At 38.8% G+C, this 16,152-nt stretch overlaps 2 protein-coding genes across 3 annotated transcripts; one reads left to right on the top strand and one right to left on the bottom strand.

The window, feature by feature from the left end:
* Positions 1–315: 315 nt before the first annotated feature.
* Positions 316–3,262, bottom strand: LOC117955781 (mitochondrial uncoupling protein 2-like). The gene is made up of 9 exons (XM_034890483.1): positions 3,029–3,262; positions 2,703–2,839; positions 2,324–2,458; positions 2,017–2,224; positions 1,726–1,923; positions 1,475–1,576; positions 1,190–1,370; positions 962–1,096; positions 316–885 (listed from the first exon to the last, which is right to left on the bottom strand). Exons 3-8 carry the CDS (start codon positions 2,447–2,449, stop codon positions 982–984), a joined length of 930 nt encoding a protein of 309 aa, XP_034746374.1. The 5' UTR covers positions 2,450–2,458; positions 2,703–2,839; positions 3,029–3,262; the 3' UTR covers positions 316–885; positions 962–981.
* A 3,633-nt stretch (positions 3,263–6,895) lies between these two features.
* Positions 6,896–12,022, top strand: ppme1 (protein phosphatase methylesterase 1). Of its 2 annotated transcripts, none has more exons than XM_034890525.1 (14): positions 6,896–7,187; positions 8,163–8,256; positions 8,504–8,596; positions 8,744–8,801; positions 9,103–9,154; positions 9,586–9,740; positions 9,949–10,039; positions 10,314–10,379; positions 10,473–10,596; positions 10,711–10,840; positions 11,014–11,058; positions 11,173–11,237; positions 11,382–11,449; positions 11,684–12,022. In XM_034890525.1, exons 1-14 carry the CDS (start codon positions 7,099–7,101, stop codon positions 11,685–11,687), a joined length of 1,134 nt encoding a protein of 377 aa, XP_034746416.1. In that variant the 5' UTR covers positions 6,896–7,098; the 3' UTR covers positions 11,688–12,022. The 2 variants fall into 2 exon arrangements, with proteins under 2 accessions (XP_034746416.1, XP_034746415.1); XM_034890524.1 differs by having other exon boundaries at positions 11,382–11,453; positions 11,687–12,022.
* Positions 12,023–16,152: the final 4,130 nt, after the last annotated feature.

Below are 16,152 nucleotides of genomic sequence, written 5' to 3'. Positions count from 1 at the left end.
GCTCTGTAAAGCAATGCCGCATTGTATTAGTTCAACTGTATACAGGGAATGTGCAGTTGAATGACAATAAAGTATGTCTAAGTCTAAAAACAAAAGTCATTTAAGTTTATTAATTAATTTAGTAATTTGTATTTGCGTGACAAATGGGCCTACAAGATTTGAAGCCATGTTCGCTTTCCACTGTCTTTCCCAAAAAAAGTTTGGAAAAGTTTCAGAAAAACTATTCCTTGCAAAATATAAATCAAATGTTTTATTAGATCAATTGATAGCAATTTGTTTTATTGTTTATGTGCAATTCAACAATAGACAAAGGACAAAAAATGACACTTAATTTATTAATTTCGACATTATCTGACACTTTGCACAACATATTCAGAACTTATTGACCAGCAATAAATCATGCTATTTACAATGAGCAGCAAATTGATTCACCTATAAGCCCCTGAACACATTCATAAGAAATGGTAACATTGTAAACCATACTGACACTGAAAGCAACATAAGGAACATAGAAATGGTCACTGTTCAGGTCTGTGTAGCCAGACTCAATCTGTCCAATACCCTAATGGAAAACCTTCCTAAGATTAAAAAATGAAATGACGCAGTACCATTATTCATAATATCTCACAGTTCATTCTTGTAAACACGGAAATCAATCTCAAAGCTATGTAACAGTCCGCTGATCAAGGTTTTTAGTATATATCTGGATAAGATGTACAAACATACAGTAATCTTCTGGAATAATACTTTCACATCTGTCTTTTACAGCTAAAAAGGCATTTTTTAGTGCTTTTTCTCTATACGTACATCCTTTAATCATTCTGTAGTGCAACAATGCCCTTAGAGTCTGTGTTCTTTTCGGAAGGTTGAAAAGCTACAGCTTCCTACCATGGGTCTTTATAGCATCTTTTTCATAACCAACCTTTACCACTGCCTCGTGGTAAAGGTTGGGCCGCGAAGAAACAGTCTGACAAGCTGAGGTCAAAGCGGCAACTCCCAATACTGTTGTGACTGGGTCATACCTCTTTTAATTTGTTCATAAGTCACAAACATCACAATGTTCCATGACCCCAGTCGCAGGAAAGAAGGCATGAACCTAAAGGAGACAGACAGAAGAAAAGTGAAGAAATGCACCCAACATCTTAAACAGGTTATAGTGATGTTCACTGATATGGAAGTATGTCTTTACCCTTTGTAGAAGGCTTTGGGTCCTTCCTTTCTCACCATGGTGAGAGCACAGTTGATAGCGCTCCTGTACTGCCCATCTGCTGAATTCATGAACCGTGTTTTGACGACATCCACAGGAGAAGCCACAACTGTTGTGCAGAAGCCTGCACCAAATGCGGCAGTGAAGTGGCACGGCAGGTTGTCTGTAGGAGAACAGAAGCTGAGCCACATCCTATATGTGGAAGAAATTGGAATAATTTCTGCAGTTTGTGCAGCAAGCAGTCATGTGTTTGCTTCACCAGCTCACCTGTCATTAGGCCATACTTCAGGATGAGTTCTTTAATCAGGTCGTAGGTCACCAGCTCCGCACAGTTTACAATGGCATTACGGGTGATGTTGGGCAAACAACCTGAGAGCAAAGGAGAGACAGTTACTTCAAAACCAGTGGAGGGGCTTTTCATGACAAGAAATAGATATAATGCATCTTCATGTATATACTGCATATGTATATATATATATATATATATATATATATATTAACAAGTATTTGACAAGCACCTTTCCAAAGGCCCCTTACTCCTTCATCTCGGGCAATCGTTTTGTAGGCGTTCAGGGTGCTGTTGTATCTTCTCCCACCATCAGCTAGTCGTACTTGAGCTTGGAAACGCACCTTAACCACATCTGTTGGTTGGGCTAAAGCCACAGCCAAGGCTCCTGTGGTACAGCCCGCCATAAGCCGAGTAACGATCCCGGCGCCTGTGCAGCATGAGTGTGTCAGTCACAATGAAGCAGTGGGAGAAAAACCACCTTGTTTATATGACACAATGAGACTCAGTTTATGCAACTCACTCTCAGTGCCTCGAGTGTAGAATTGCTTCATGGAGTCGTAAAGGCCAATTCGGATAGAGGCGAAGCTCATTTGTCTCTGCAGTCCCGCCACCAGTCCATTGTAAAGACTTCTGGGCCCTTCTGTACGGCACATGGTGGTGATGGTGCCAAACACTCCCCGATACTTCATTGTACTAGCCCCTTCAACTTTCTGAGACTCCCCCTGAATCTGGGTAATAGAATGATAAGCAAGGATTGATAGCAGCCGATTAAGACATATTTGGAATAAAATCTGTAGGTAATGTGTGTCAAGCCTCCTGCTTCTAACCTGTAATCTGACTTTGGCGGTATCCAATGGAAAGGTGATGAGGTCAGCAATACAAGCCGCAGTGCCTGCTCCAAAGAACTTAACTGCCGCAGAGGGCACCACGTCTTTGGGTTTCATGCCAAGCATTTGTTACACCTATGACACAAATGGAAAAATCTGCTCTGAATGCTGTTTCCTAGGACTTCTGTGTATATCAAACCACACACACTAAAGAAAGTCATCACTTAGCTAAAGACAGACACACACACAGAATATAACTGTTCTCATTTTCTCACATTTAATCACTTCTATTTGTTCTCATTGTACAGTACAGTAACTGTGGTAAAACCTGATTGTACTTGTAATTCTGAGTCTGTGCCACGCTAAACGTTGTGTGTACCTGTAAATGAGGGTAAAGAAAAGCTTCAAGTTTCCTTGAGAAGTACACTAGTCTTTGAAAGAGGTTCTGTTGTGGAAATGCCTCGGGCCATAAACTCCGTTTGATGTACTGTAAATCAGCCAGCATAACACCACTCACTGCAAAAACAAGCATTCATCTAAGTTCAGACCTACAGCATTTTCAATAATTCAAGAATTTAAATAATAATATTAAAATCAATGTCAAGATCTAAAATGCAGTAATGATATTTTTGATTGCTTTGATTTTTAATCTACCATGTAAATACCAAGCAACAGTCTAAACTCGTGAAAAAGGTGCATGATTACCTGAATAGTTTCCCAGGACAGTTATAATCCAGAACAGTGGAGAGACAATCCTTTAGGTAGTTTGTCCCCTCAGTGCCCTCGTCTTGTGCTGTGTGCTTTCTGTTGAATAAGAAGCGGTTGAATTTATAGACACTTTTGCACATGACTGAGGGCCAGCCTGACAAGTTGTACCCACCTGTTACGTATATCTCATGTTTACCAGTCTGTGAGACACAGCAAGATATTTGAGCACTTGTTGATCGGCTCCTTACGGTGTTATTATGGTTGTCTGGCAATGACTCACACTCTATGAGTTCATTATTCATATTCTATATGAACAATGAGAATGTGTTATTGTTGTATCACAACTAATTTCAAAGTAAAACCATCGGACATGAGTAGTTTAAAGTAATAAAACCAAGAGCTTGGAGTTTACATAACAATTCACACAACATGTGGAGATACCAGCTAATATTACTACACGGACATCAAGGAACATACCTCATGTTTCTATTGGTTGATATGTGGCCAATCAGACAGAGAGGCCTGTCTGGATTCTCTGAATGTTTTAATGGGGCATTTTAATGGCGGACAATACCTCTGTGTTGGATAACAATGGCTCCACATCCTTTTCTCAGTGTTAGTGCCATGCAACAAAACGCAACACTAATTGTTGTTTTTTCCTTATTTTTCCTTTATAACCAAGAAAGTTACAAAATGTTCTAGGCAAAGGAACCGCCATGCTTCTTAGCCAATCCATATGGTGAACAAGAGCGGGTGGCTGAATGCACATGGCATCTGTAATCATTCTAGCCATACAGAAAGCATCTGTACAGGCAAACCCAGCAGCACCCAAAGAGAGGACTGGATGTTGAATGGAAAGTGTAAGAGAGACACTCTGTCAGTAATGGGTGTCTGCATGCCTCTACGCATGTGACTTTCCATAGCAGCTCCAGGACAGGGCAGCAGCAAACTTGGCTTGACGTCATGAGGTTGACGATGCAAAACTGTCTTCTCATATCTAATGTTTCACCTGCTGCTTCATGTGAGAACATGTTGTTCTATTCCCCAAACTGCACTTCTAGTTCTTTACATTGTGACATGCTTACAGGCATTTTCTCCATTTAGTGCTGCTTTATCCGTTTTTCTTAACACTGTGTCTGAGTACTTCAATAAGGTATAAACATCACTGTTTATTTCATGTTCCCAACACCCATGAAGTTGTTCTTGTAAGTAATGCTGATAAAAAGTCTGGCTTCTGTAATTGATCTTCACTTCCACAATTTAAAGTATTTCCAGCTTAAGTGGCCATAAGTAGCATGTGTTGACCGAGGACCTCATGTGAGCTGCCGGTTAGGATTATGGCTCTATTAGCATGAGGTGTTTTTTTTATGCATCTATGGGGGTGTGCACTTTTGTGCTTTTTCGTATTTATTGTATTTACTTTTTCAATTGGTTCATCATTCAATAATTTTAATTATTACAAGCAAGAATGGTTCAGAATAGGCTTAACCCATGCGTAGACAGGTTCACAAGAACGCTATGTGAATAACCTTTGAGCACAGTGAGACCCGTAAACAGCTTGCTGGTCCAGCTTCAACCAGTTCACAGTTACCTCACAGACAGCCCCTGAAAAGGAAACTGAGCAGGCAGGCCATCGTCACCGCTCTGTCCTCCTGCACTTTGAATCCCATGAACTTCAAAACAGTTAGTCTCCATTACACTATAAATAAAGGCCAATACGCTATAAATAAAGTCAGTCACTGCGTCACTGGAAAGGTTAGTGGGGCACACAAAAATGTGCATTTTATAGTAAGGGATGAAGGAAAGGATAGTGAACCAGCTTCACTGTCGATGAATTTCATTGATTTCAACTGTTGCTTTTAATCTTACTAAGATTGTTTTTCTTAAACTTTAGCTATGTACCAAAGTTGACCAATTTGTCTCGCCTTAAAGATTTTAAGGTCTTACGTTAACCTCATCAAAAGATTTTGGATTTTCTTTTTTAACATGCAGTATTTCATGATCACTTAAAGAGATGTTTCACTGAGAAACAACTCAGTTTCTGTTTGCTGTTTGTTCATACTTAGCTTTGGCTGCCACTGTTGGTCTAAACACTTTTACTTCAGTGGTTGGGTTAGCTCAGTTGGTAGAGCAGGCGCATATGTATGTGCAGCGGCTGCAGGTTTGACTACGACCTGCCGTCCCTTTGCTGCATGTCATTCCCCTTTCATGTCTTCGGCTGTCCTGTGGAAATAAAAAAAGCTTATATTTCAGCCTTCATTTGAAGAAACAGACAAAGCATCTGCACACTGTGACCTTTGCCCTGCATACTTCATGTTTGTGTTAGTCTTGACTAAATAAGATAAGTATCACCTGAGTCCTCCAAATAATCACTGAAGGCCTCCTTTGTCCCAAAGTGTAAGGTAAAAGTGTATGTGACCAACTAGGTCGAATCACAATGTTTATCTTGTTTTATCTTGTGTCTCTCACAGTCAAATTATCTAGTCTGTGCAACTGTAGGCTGTCAGCTGTTCCAACATACTCTTTTTTTAACCGCATTAACACGTTTCTCAAATGTCTCCTTTAGAATAATAGTGACACAATTTACAAGACTGAAGCTGCAACTTTAGCGTTCAATAAACTGCAGTTCCCAATAATCATAACCATACCATGACGCCTGCTAATTTTTTTCCAACTATTATTATTCATACTACTATTATTATATAATAAGAGGTCACTAGCAGCAAACACACTGTTCTGCACTGTACTTAGGCTATATTTGCTTTTACAACTTACTGACACCTTCTTCCAAGGGTTCATATATGTCTGTGTGTGTGTGTGTGTGTGTGTCTGTGTAAAGTATATATATTCATATATATATATATATGTATATACATATATTTACTGTGTATGTATGTACGTACATATGTACATACAAATATATGTATGTACATACAAAATGCATTTAAAGAAACTACAATTCCCATTATGCTACTCAATAGTGTGTTTCATTAGACATCTTTCAAACTCTAACTCTAACCTCTAGTTTATAACCCAGGTCTTCTGTTATAGCATTCACCTGCAGTCTCCAAATGCAAGCTGAGAGATAACCCTGACGACTTCACTATGACGTCACCAGAGTTATTATTTAAGACTTGACAATATGATAATTATAAGATTATTCAATAGTACCTTTAAAGAGCAGATGTCACATAGTCACACAGAACAGACATAGAATGCAGGCATCAAGCTAAAACACAAAACACACTATAAAAGAATGAACAAAAACAAGTCTAATCAAATGGGTCATAAGCTGACAAAGCTCCTTCAGAGCCACAGAAGACAATGTACAAATGTTTTCACAGACTGTGTAGGACTAACCGTGACGAATAAACTGAATTTCAAGTGGGAAATACATTTAAACACAGATAGAGTGTCACTTTTACTAAATTGTCTCACTGGTGCCACCTTGTGTTTAAGAATAGTGTAAACCAGAGAATGTACCTGTAACGTGATCCCAAAACGAGTTTTAGCTTAAGTGTAGTCATTGCATGTGGGAAATTGACTCATCAACTCCAGCTGGATGAATGTCAAAATGTATTTTGGATGTGAGTTTTTATTTCTTGAAATATTATCATTTCTCTGCTAAGAAAGTTAGTGGAAGTAGGCATACAGTCCAGAAAAGCACCTTTCCGTTTTTTTATATGAAATGACGACCAATGAAAAATTATAAATTGTTACTATGAACAAGCTGTCCCCAATCTGCAAACTTGTGGGCAAACAATAAAAGGTTATAAACGACGGATGTGTTGTGGGCGCTTTCGTAGTCAGCAGATGGCAGTAATGCTTGAAAAGCTCCACGTTGTGCTACAAAGAAAGAAAATCGAAGAAGAAGACCTGCACCCAACAGCAGCAGCAAAGGAGGAGGAGAAGAAGCTTGTCAGAGAAACGTAGCTGAATGTATCCAATGCCAGGCTAGCGTCGTGCAGGTGTCGTAGGAAATCCTAGTCTGCGAAACAGAGGGAAGGTCGCATTTAACACTGTTTAATAAACAGTTCTTGACAGAGACAGCCCTTGCTTTCGACAACATGGAGAAACAGTTGCATTTAAACCTGTTACCCTCCAGACCTCCGATGGCGGGCGGTTTCCAGTCAGGCGGCTCCAAAATGAAAATGGGGTGAGTTAGCTAGCTAACGTTTGTATCTTAATGAAATGCTTTCAACTCTGCTGGCTGTCTAACGTTACATTTTTATATTATCCACCATCACATCACATCACAGTTGCTCTCTGTTACATTGGACTCGTATCTTTACAGATTGTTAAAGGACAGGACAACAGAACTCTCGCGTTAGCTAGTTCGTTAAGCTATCGTTAGCTGTTGCTACTACTAGAGCTGCGATCAAGCGATTTAGCTCATATCTTTGGAAACAACCTACGCATTATATATAATAAGGTTAAACTCCGTTCATTCTGGCAGTATCTGCTGATCTTAACCAAAATTGTTATTTGAAGTTATACGTCAGTGAGCATAGGAGACACATAGTAATTTCTCATAATCTTGGGTATAGTCTCCAAACATATGTTAGATTGTATGGGGGACAAGTGCAGGGTTTGGGCCACATTCAGTTTTCATTAGCACAGTTTGGGAAGGCCAGGGATCGTTCTGGCTTGTTACTGCTTGGTCACATCACCATGTTACAATAGTTGGATGAACAAGTTGTTGCTTTGGTATACATGCACCTATATATTATATACGTTTACGGTGATGTGTATGTATGGGGTTTAAATCAGTTGGTATACAATATATCTTGGGTGTATGCGAAACATTGAAATGACACCAACATACAAACCCTAAAATATTACCCTTAAAGTCCTCAGTTTTGCAATCTGTTACATGGCCAGCAGCCAGAGCATCAGAAATACTCCGCTGCATGCATTAAGTTTGAGTTAAAGACCTAATGATTTGAGGAGGAATGACACCGTATTAAGCTGTGAACACTGGTTTGCTCTTGCTGAATGATATTTTAATGAATTTAACAATTTATAAAAGCCTCCCTTTTCTTGGAAACACATTCAAAGATGTTTTTTTTAACAATCCTGGTGCAATGTGAGATTAGTTTACATTTTGCTTGTGTTTTATTTTTTGATTCAGACCTGGACGGAAGAGAGATTTCTCCCCCCTGCTCTGGAGTCAGTACTTCGAAACCGTGGAAGATGTTGAGGTGGAAAATGAAAATGGCAAAGATATATCCTTGACTGTTGCTTGTGTTTGTCAAAAGAAGAAAAATAAGCATGAATTATTGAAATTTTTTGTGGGGCAATGACCCAGAGCATTTAAATCCAACTTCTTTATACCGGTGTGCTGTCTAATTTTACCTTTAGAATAGAAGATATGCAGTTTATACAATTTATTTTAATTCTATTTTGAGCAGTATCTATTTACTTTGTAACTGTATCGCAGCTTTGGTATGCGTTTCCTTGACTACCTTGAACATTTTCAGACTTTACTGCAGTGGTGCCAATGGTCCTGTGCTGTTTCTGCTCCATGGAGGAGGTCATTCTGCACTCTCCTGGGCTGTGTTCACTGTGAGCATAATAACTTTGACAGAGGCTCTGTAAATCGTATGTCTAAAATACACACCAACATAATGTGGCATATTCATGAAGTTGTTCTTTTCTTTCAGCATGTTTGCTGTATACTGTTTGATTCAAAAGTTTCATGTGTTTTTGCAGGCCGTCATATGCAGCAGGATCCACTGCAGGGTGGTGGCTATGGACCTGCGCGCTCATGGTAAACCTAATTAGTCACAGGACTAAACCTATTTCATATACAGTTTAGAAAATTCAGATTTTGATGGGGATTTGTCGGTTTGGTTAGGTAGTATTATCACCCTTTGCATAATGCTTTGCAAAAATATTAATAACTTAAGTCCTGTGACATTGCTGTTCTAAATTAGCTCGATCATATCACGGCCCACCTGTGATTAGAAGCCAACGCTTTCCTTACATAATTTTGCAACTCATTCTCTGCATATTCATGTGTCCCGGTTGAACAAATAGGGTACATAATTTGCTTCTCTTATCACCTGCAGGCGACACCAAAGTGAAAAATCCTGATGATCTCTCTGCGGACACAATGGCCAAGTAAGTTGCTGTGTGCGCAGTTAACACAGATTGTGTTAGCACTCTCTTGAAACCGCTTAGCCTTGAATCACTGAAAACTATGGGAAGCCAGAGAGGGCAGCCATGATCCTGCAGGCTTGGAGGACAGTCAAAAGCTAAAGGAGTTGAGTCTCAGTCAGATTTGTATAGCTTCTCATTTAAAAGGAATGTTAGGTGCATCTTTACCAGGTCTTGCTTTCACAGTTGAAACCAAAAGGGGGGAAGTGATTCGTGTAGTGGGTTCTAGTAGTTGTTTACATTTGGATTAATGATTGAGCTTTAGCATAAAAAAAGAATAATTTTTACAGCACATACGCTCTGTCTTCAGGTTTCTTACTAAATACTAAGAAACACTGACACGTGCTAGAAATGTAACAAGGTTTACAGTTTTTCTTTGAATTTCCTTTTAAAAGGGATATTGGCAAAGTGGTGGAGGTGCTTTACGGGGAAAACCCGCCTCCGATCATGGTTATTGGACACAGCATGGGTGGGGCCGTTGCAGTTCACACAGCCGCCGCCAATCATATACCATCCCTGCTTGGCCTCTGTGTCATTGACGTTGTAGAAGGTAAGTGCTTGTTCGGCCTGGGTATTATATATCGATTATAGATATTTTTCAATATAAGACGCACAGTTGATCAAATGGAAGGTTGATTTTACTACTATTTTAAATTAGCAATGAAGTTGTATGATGAATGTTCATAATGAAATCAAATTACCATATTCTAGTATTACTGGGTGTACTAATGGCAAATAATGTTGTTGATTGCATTCAGGTACAGCAATGGATGCTTTGAACAGTATGCAGAATTTCCTCAGAAGTCGGCCAAAGACATTTAAATCTCTGGAGAATGCCATTGAGTGGAGGTAAACATAAAACAGTTATAGCTACATCCTGGAAATATGATTGGACCAAATTAGACTCTTCTGCAATTTGGTTATAGTTCCCAAACAGTCATAACTATTATTTACTAAAGCCCATAGGAGTCTTGCTGAAAGCATTTGCCATGTTTTGGAAAACATTCCGCTTTTGATTGTCCAGTTTTAATGGCCCCCATTCTTAGAGTTTGGATTTTCAAGTTTACATGGCATCTAACTGGTATCAATTTTGGGCACAACTTTTCTTTTGCTTTGCCTACAGTGTGAAGAGCGGCCAGATCCGAAACGTTGAGTCAGCACGAGTGTCAATGGGAGGCCAGGTGAAAAAGTACGTCTGTTCCTGTTCCTCATCTCGGTCCTGCGTAGTTTGGCAAGTTTTATGTGAACTGTATGTTCATTCGTTCTGTTCTGACTTTCACAGATGTGAAGAATCCAGCAGCAGTCCAGGTGTGTCTAATAGCATTGAAGGTGTAATAGAAGAGGAAGAAGATGAAGAAGTGGAGGAAGAATCCAATAAGAAAAGGATGAAGGAGGATGACCAGGAGGTTCTGTCTCTCTTACTATTTGTCTATCTTTTGTAATATTTGTGTGGGGGTGGGTGTGGGTGTGTGTGTGTAAGATGATACATACCTAAAAACAAGTTCTTTTTTCCCAAACAGATAAAAAAGGAAAGCATCTTTACCTGGCGAGTGGACCTGTCAAAGACAGAAAAATACTGGGATGGCTGGTTCAGAGGCCTGTCTGTCCTCTTTCTCTCTTGCCCTGTGCCAAAACTGCTACTGCTCGCCGGTAAGATCTCTCACAGCGAAGGCACATCATTATTTGGTACTCCAAATACATAGAAAGTGTCTGAGTAGGCAGTTTTGATACACTTTCAGTTTGGATGAATTCAAATGATTTTTATGCCAAGCTATTTTGCGAGTGACTGCACAATTTCACCCCTGACTTCATCCATTGTACAGGAGTGGACAGGCTTGACAAAGACCTTACTATTGGGCAGATGCAAGGTAAGGAGCAAAAATTGAGATTTTATGCATTTTCTCAACCCACATTTGATTGTTGTGCTATAGAGTAAAATAGACATACCTCAAAATATTCATAATCTCCCTGTTTGTACACAGGGAAGTTTCAGATGCAGGTCCTCCCTCAGTGTGGTCATGCTGTCCATGAGGACGCGCCTGAAAAAGTAAGGAGTGTTTGCCTAAACATGTCCTATGTTATTTATTACTGGATGGCGCTTGTTGATTTCTCATTCCCCTCTCAGGTCAGTTTCAGTTCAGCTGTCCCTGTTTGATCCAGATTCTGTTTGTCCTCTGTAATCTGTTGCTAGGTAGCAGATGCTCTTGCGGCATTTATGGTCCGGCACAAATTTACAGAGTTTAAGGAAGGATACCTGTGGTAAGCAAATTTCTACCAAAGAATATATACACCAACTTGATTTGAATGCTTAATTTAATAATTTTACAAAGTTTTGTATGTTAAAAAACAATGAAAACTACATTAAATGGTTAAACACTTACCGAAGGTAGGGCGGCAATGTTAAAGCATTTGCATTACATTGAATAAAAAAAATTTAAAAAAAGAAAGAAAATTCACATCGTCTGATTTTGTGTAATCATTTTCTTTCCACAGCTGAGTTCCTGTTTCTGTCTAACTAAAGCCAGCAGCCATAGAAGAAAAGATTCCTCCACATACACGTACAAGTTAACAACACATTTAGGAACTTACAACAAGTATTATTATTGTTTTTATTATCACTATTATGTTGCTTTTGTTATGTTGATACTTTGCCTTATTTTAATTTTAATATAGTGGGATTTGATTGTACTTTTCTTTGTTTTGAGTGATTGCATCATTGTTAATGTGTTTGTAAAGTTTGAATTCAAACAATGATTAAAGGTGGATGCAGCAAATATGTCACCCATGCTTGTATATTTGGTTTGTGCATTAAAAGGACATCAAGTTTTTAAATGTGTTAGTTTATTTAGCATGCACGTAGCAAGATAAATGTATGGTCAAAGATGGGAAGTAACTAAGTACAAATATTTCTGCACTGTACTCAAGTAGATTTTTCAGATGTTTTTACTTTACTATTTATTTTTTTGGCAACTTTTTACTTTTACTCCTTACATTTTAACACGAATATCGGTACTTTCTACTCCTTACATTTTACAAAATTGGCTTGTTACCTTAGTTTGGTACAAAAGGTCGTCTTTCAGGCGTGATTGTGAACAGCGGAGAATAGCGCACACCACACGGAGTGGCTTGTTTGTGTTTTTCTCCTGTTAGCTAGGTTACACCTGTTAGCTAGGTTACACCTGTTAGCTAGGTTACACCTGTTACGTAGGTTACACCTGTTAGCTAGGTTACACCTGTTACGTAGGTTACACCTGTTAGCTAGGTTACACCTGTTACGTAGGTTACACCTGTTACGTAGGTTACACCTGTTACGTAGGTTACACCTGTTAGCTAGGTTACACCTGGCTGTTGATTCAATACAATGGCGATTGTTGAACGTCCTTGCTCATTAAGATAATGTAATTAATAGTGGGTTTATTGTTATTATTTACTAGCATTTATGGTTCCTATGCATTTTGTATCGTAGCCTTCACAATGTTATTTATTTCCAGAGTTACCCCCCCCCCCCCCCCCCCCCCCCCCCCCCCCCCCCCCCCCCCCATGTTTGATGCTTGATTGTAATAACTCATCAACAGAGAGAAGTTAAGGTGTGTTTTAACAGACACACCTGGGCCGAAGTGGAAAACCAGAGCCAGCTTTAAATCCAGTCCTAATCTAGTCTTCACAAATGTCCATATAATTTCACTGGAGTTAGTTAGTTTTGCGTTATCAATACCAAATTTAATTTAATTGTATGTGAACATACACAGACTTCTCACAAAATAACAACTGAATTCATATCTTGCTACTCGGTCAGAATCTTATTATCCAGGAGTCCCAATAAGCCATATGTTTTAAGCTTATGGGCAGACATCCATTTAACATGTAGACAATGGCATATAAAGAATTAAGAATTAAGAATAAACAGTCTTTTTCCATGTCCACAGTAGTTTCTCAGCGTCCTCTCTAGTAACATCTGTCTGGTCCAGGTAGCTTCACAAGGCAACTTTTACTTTTATACTTTACGTAAATTTCCAAGCCTCTACTTTGTTACTTTTACTTGAGTAAAGACGTTAAATCGGTACTTCTACTTTTACCAGAGTATTTTTTAACAAAATTATCTGTACTTCTACTTGAGCATGTGACGTGAGTACTTTTGCCATCTCTGTGTGTGGTGGAATGAAAGATGAGTATTAATAGTTACCTTACAGTCTTAAGACTGAAATTCACATTTGCAGCACCCAAATACTACAAGGCACACTTTTATTTCTAAAACAACACTGGCCATTAGAATTGTTTGAATGTGTTCAGACGCCTGCAGGGCTTCTGTTTCCAAGGGGGAAGGTGAAGGTTTCGGTGATTTGCTCAAATTCACTTTTTATTGGAAGAATATGACCATAGCTGTTACCAGACTGGTTTTGGCAAACTGGGCAGGTCAACTGGGCCTTTAATTGTTTCTGCAGCCCTACTTTATGATATCGGTGTTGTTTTTTTTACACACAATTCTGATGACCAATCCACATTTGATTTCCTCTTCATTGAGCAGTGTATGCATGACTGGACAGTGACTGCTTTTTGTTCTGCACCAGTATCTCAGACCTAAAGGTCAAAAACATTTAGCCAGATTAAGGAAAAGCTCTCACGCTATAAGATCAGTGGTATTGTGAAGTAAAATTGTAGTGATCATTAAAATTGTATTGTTAAAATTAAAAACAATGGTGGTCAAACATAGGGAGACCCTATCTTTTATGATTATTACCTCTGCCTACAGGTTATTGTTTTCGTTTTTTTGTCTCAAAGCATGATTACAGAAAAATGTATGGTCTGATTTTCATGAAACTTGTTTTGCATCGCTAAGCCCTGGATGCCATGCCCTCAAAATAGGGGATATAGCAGAAGGGGAGGAGAATGCTGGACAAACTAGCCAGCCAATGGCCGACTTAGAACCACAGTCTGCACACCCGGCTGAGTCAAATCCTGAATATAATTACTGTCGACAATTTGGATTGAATGCAATTTCACGCAGTTGGTCACGGTCCCCAAAGCATGTAAACTGACTTCATCTTGCCACTTACAGGTCAAAATGTCCACTCTGTTGACACTTAACCCTTGTGTTGTCCTCAGGTTAAATTTGACCAGTTTTTAAAGTGATTTTTATCAACCAAACTGCCCCAAAATAACATTGTTCCACACAATGTTCTTCAGGTAAAATTAATGATTACTTTATTCAATTTTATAGCATTTGAAAGAAATGTTTAAATGGTTTCAAAACAGTATCCGGGCTAAATTTTGACATACTATATATTATCAAAAAGAAAATCAAAACAATTTGTACTTTCTGCTTTTTTTTTAAAAAACTAAAAATGATTGTTTAATTTTATAAAAATGAGGTTTGTTGACCATGGATTTCAAGAATAAGTGTAAAACCTATTAGAAAACCAGCTCATGTTTTAAAAATGAGCCAAAAACATGGATAAAGTGACAAATACGTCAGAAAAGTGACAAAAACATTGGAAAAAAATAATTTTCAATTTTGACATGGAAGGACAACAAGTAAATGATTGATGAGAAGACAACACAAGGAGACATATGCTCATTTCCAGGTTCATACTTGTATTTTGACTAAACTACATCTTTACGTTTTAATGGTAAAAAACCTTAATTTTTCTGAAACTGTCTTCCCGCTCTGTCTGAAATGCTCTGTTTTAGCGTCTGGCTCTTTAAGAACCCCTCCAAAAGCTCAGGGTGTGCGACTAGATGCCAATGCTGTTGTGTTACACTTGATGCCTCTTTTGCTCCCAGAATGCCGACACGCTATGTGAAATTGTACACTAGGTCAGCATTATGCCACCTTGGCTGGCTCCTGTGTGACTAAACAATGCCGGCTTAACAGCAGACCTTAATTGCAACTCAGTAGTGGAATCTCTGTGTGAAAGGGGCTAAAGAAAGTGCAGCAAAATCTGAATGGCTTGTTGAATCCCATGTTTTCTGATGTAGGCAGGCCTCAAAAAACGAATGGGTTATTTCAGTCTTTTGTTGGTAGGCACTGCAGATACCTCAGTATATGTGCACAAGCAATGAAAAAGTCTGTTCTTCCACAATAGTCTCCTTTAAGTATATAACAGCATATCTTCAAGACTAATGACCAAACTCCAGCCTCAGCTAGCTGGACTATGAGTTTAGTGCTAATATAGCATTCTAAATGTGTACAATGCAGTCAGTGTTCTTTTAATTCCAGTGTCATGCTGGGAATAAGGAAAGATGTCACAAATGGCTATTTTGAAATCCAGCCATTTCAATTCTATGGATTTTGGCAAACTTTGCACTTACAGTTAGTTTGACAATGTGAAGTAACAATAAAGTAGATACAATATATTTTTTATGCTACTGTATATAAGGAAAAAAAGTACATATTGCTCTAGTAGCACACACCTTCTTAAACTCTCTTTTAAGTAGCCATAACCAATGCAGAGCTTTTGCTGGTTTTGATGGTGATGATGTTAAGACACAGATTACTTATAAAAGGGACGTGAGGTCCTCAGATTTGTCAACTAAAGTTTTATTGTCAAATGAAGTCGGACTAAACAATAACATGTAGGTAATGTGTCTTAGATATACATAAAATCTATTCATCACGCCTTTAATTTCATATAGATTATATATATTTCTAAAATATTTGTATTTATTGTGATGCTGTCTAGTAGTTTTACTTTTAAAACAGTTATGTTTCTAATGTTGATCGAGGATCAGGTGGATGTGTTTGTGTACCGTGCCTTTACAGATGCTGCATGGAGCTGTGGTCATGACAGCAGGAACCCAAGTGATGCTGTTTCAGACACCTGTCAAAGTTCTGCTGTCCATGCTGCCATGTCTTCTCTTTCTGTGTGTAAGCGCCATCATGATGTTTCCTTGTTTAGGAAGCCTTTCCTCCTGAAGTCCCCCCGCTATGTCCTGTTGGGTCATTTACACCTCACTGACTCTCT

This window comes from Etheostoma cragini, chromosome 13 (assembly GCF_013103735.1).
Source record: "Etheostoma cragini isolate CJK2018 chromosome 13, CSU_Ecrag_1.0, whole genome shotgun sequence".
NCBI classification, from domain to species: domain Eukaryota; kingdom Metazoa; phylum Chordata; class Actinopteri; order Perciformes; family Percidae; genus Etheostoma; species Etheostoma cragini.
Note: the sequence above shows the minus strand (reverse complement) of the source record. Positions and strands in the feature narration are given on the sequence as shown.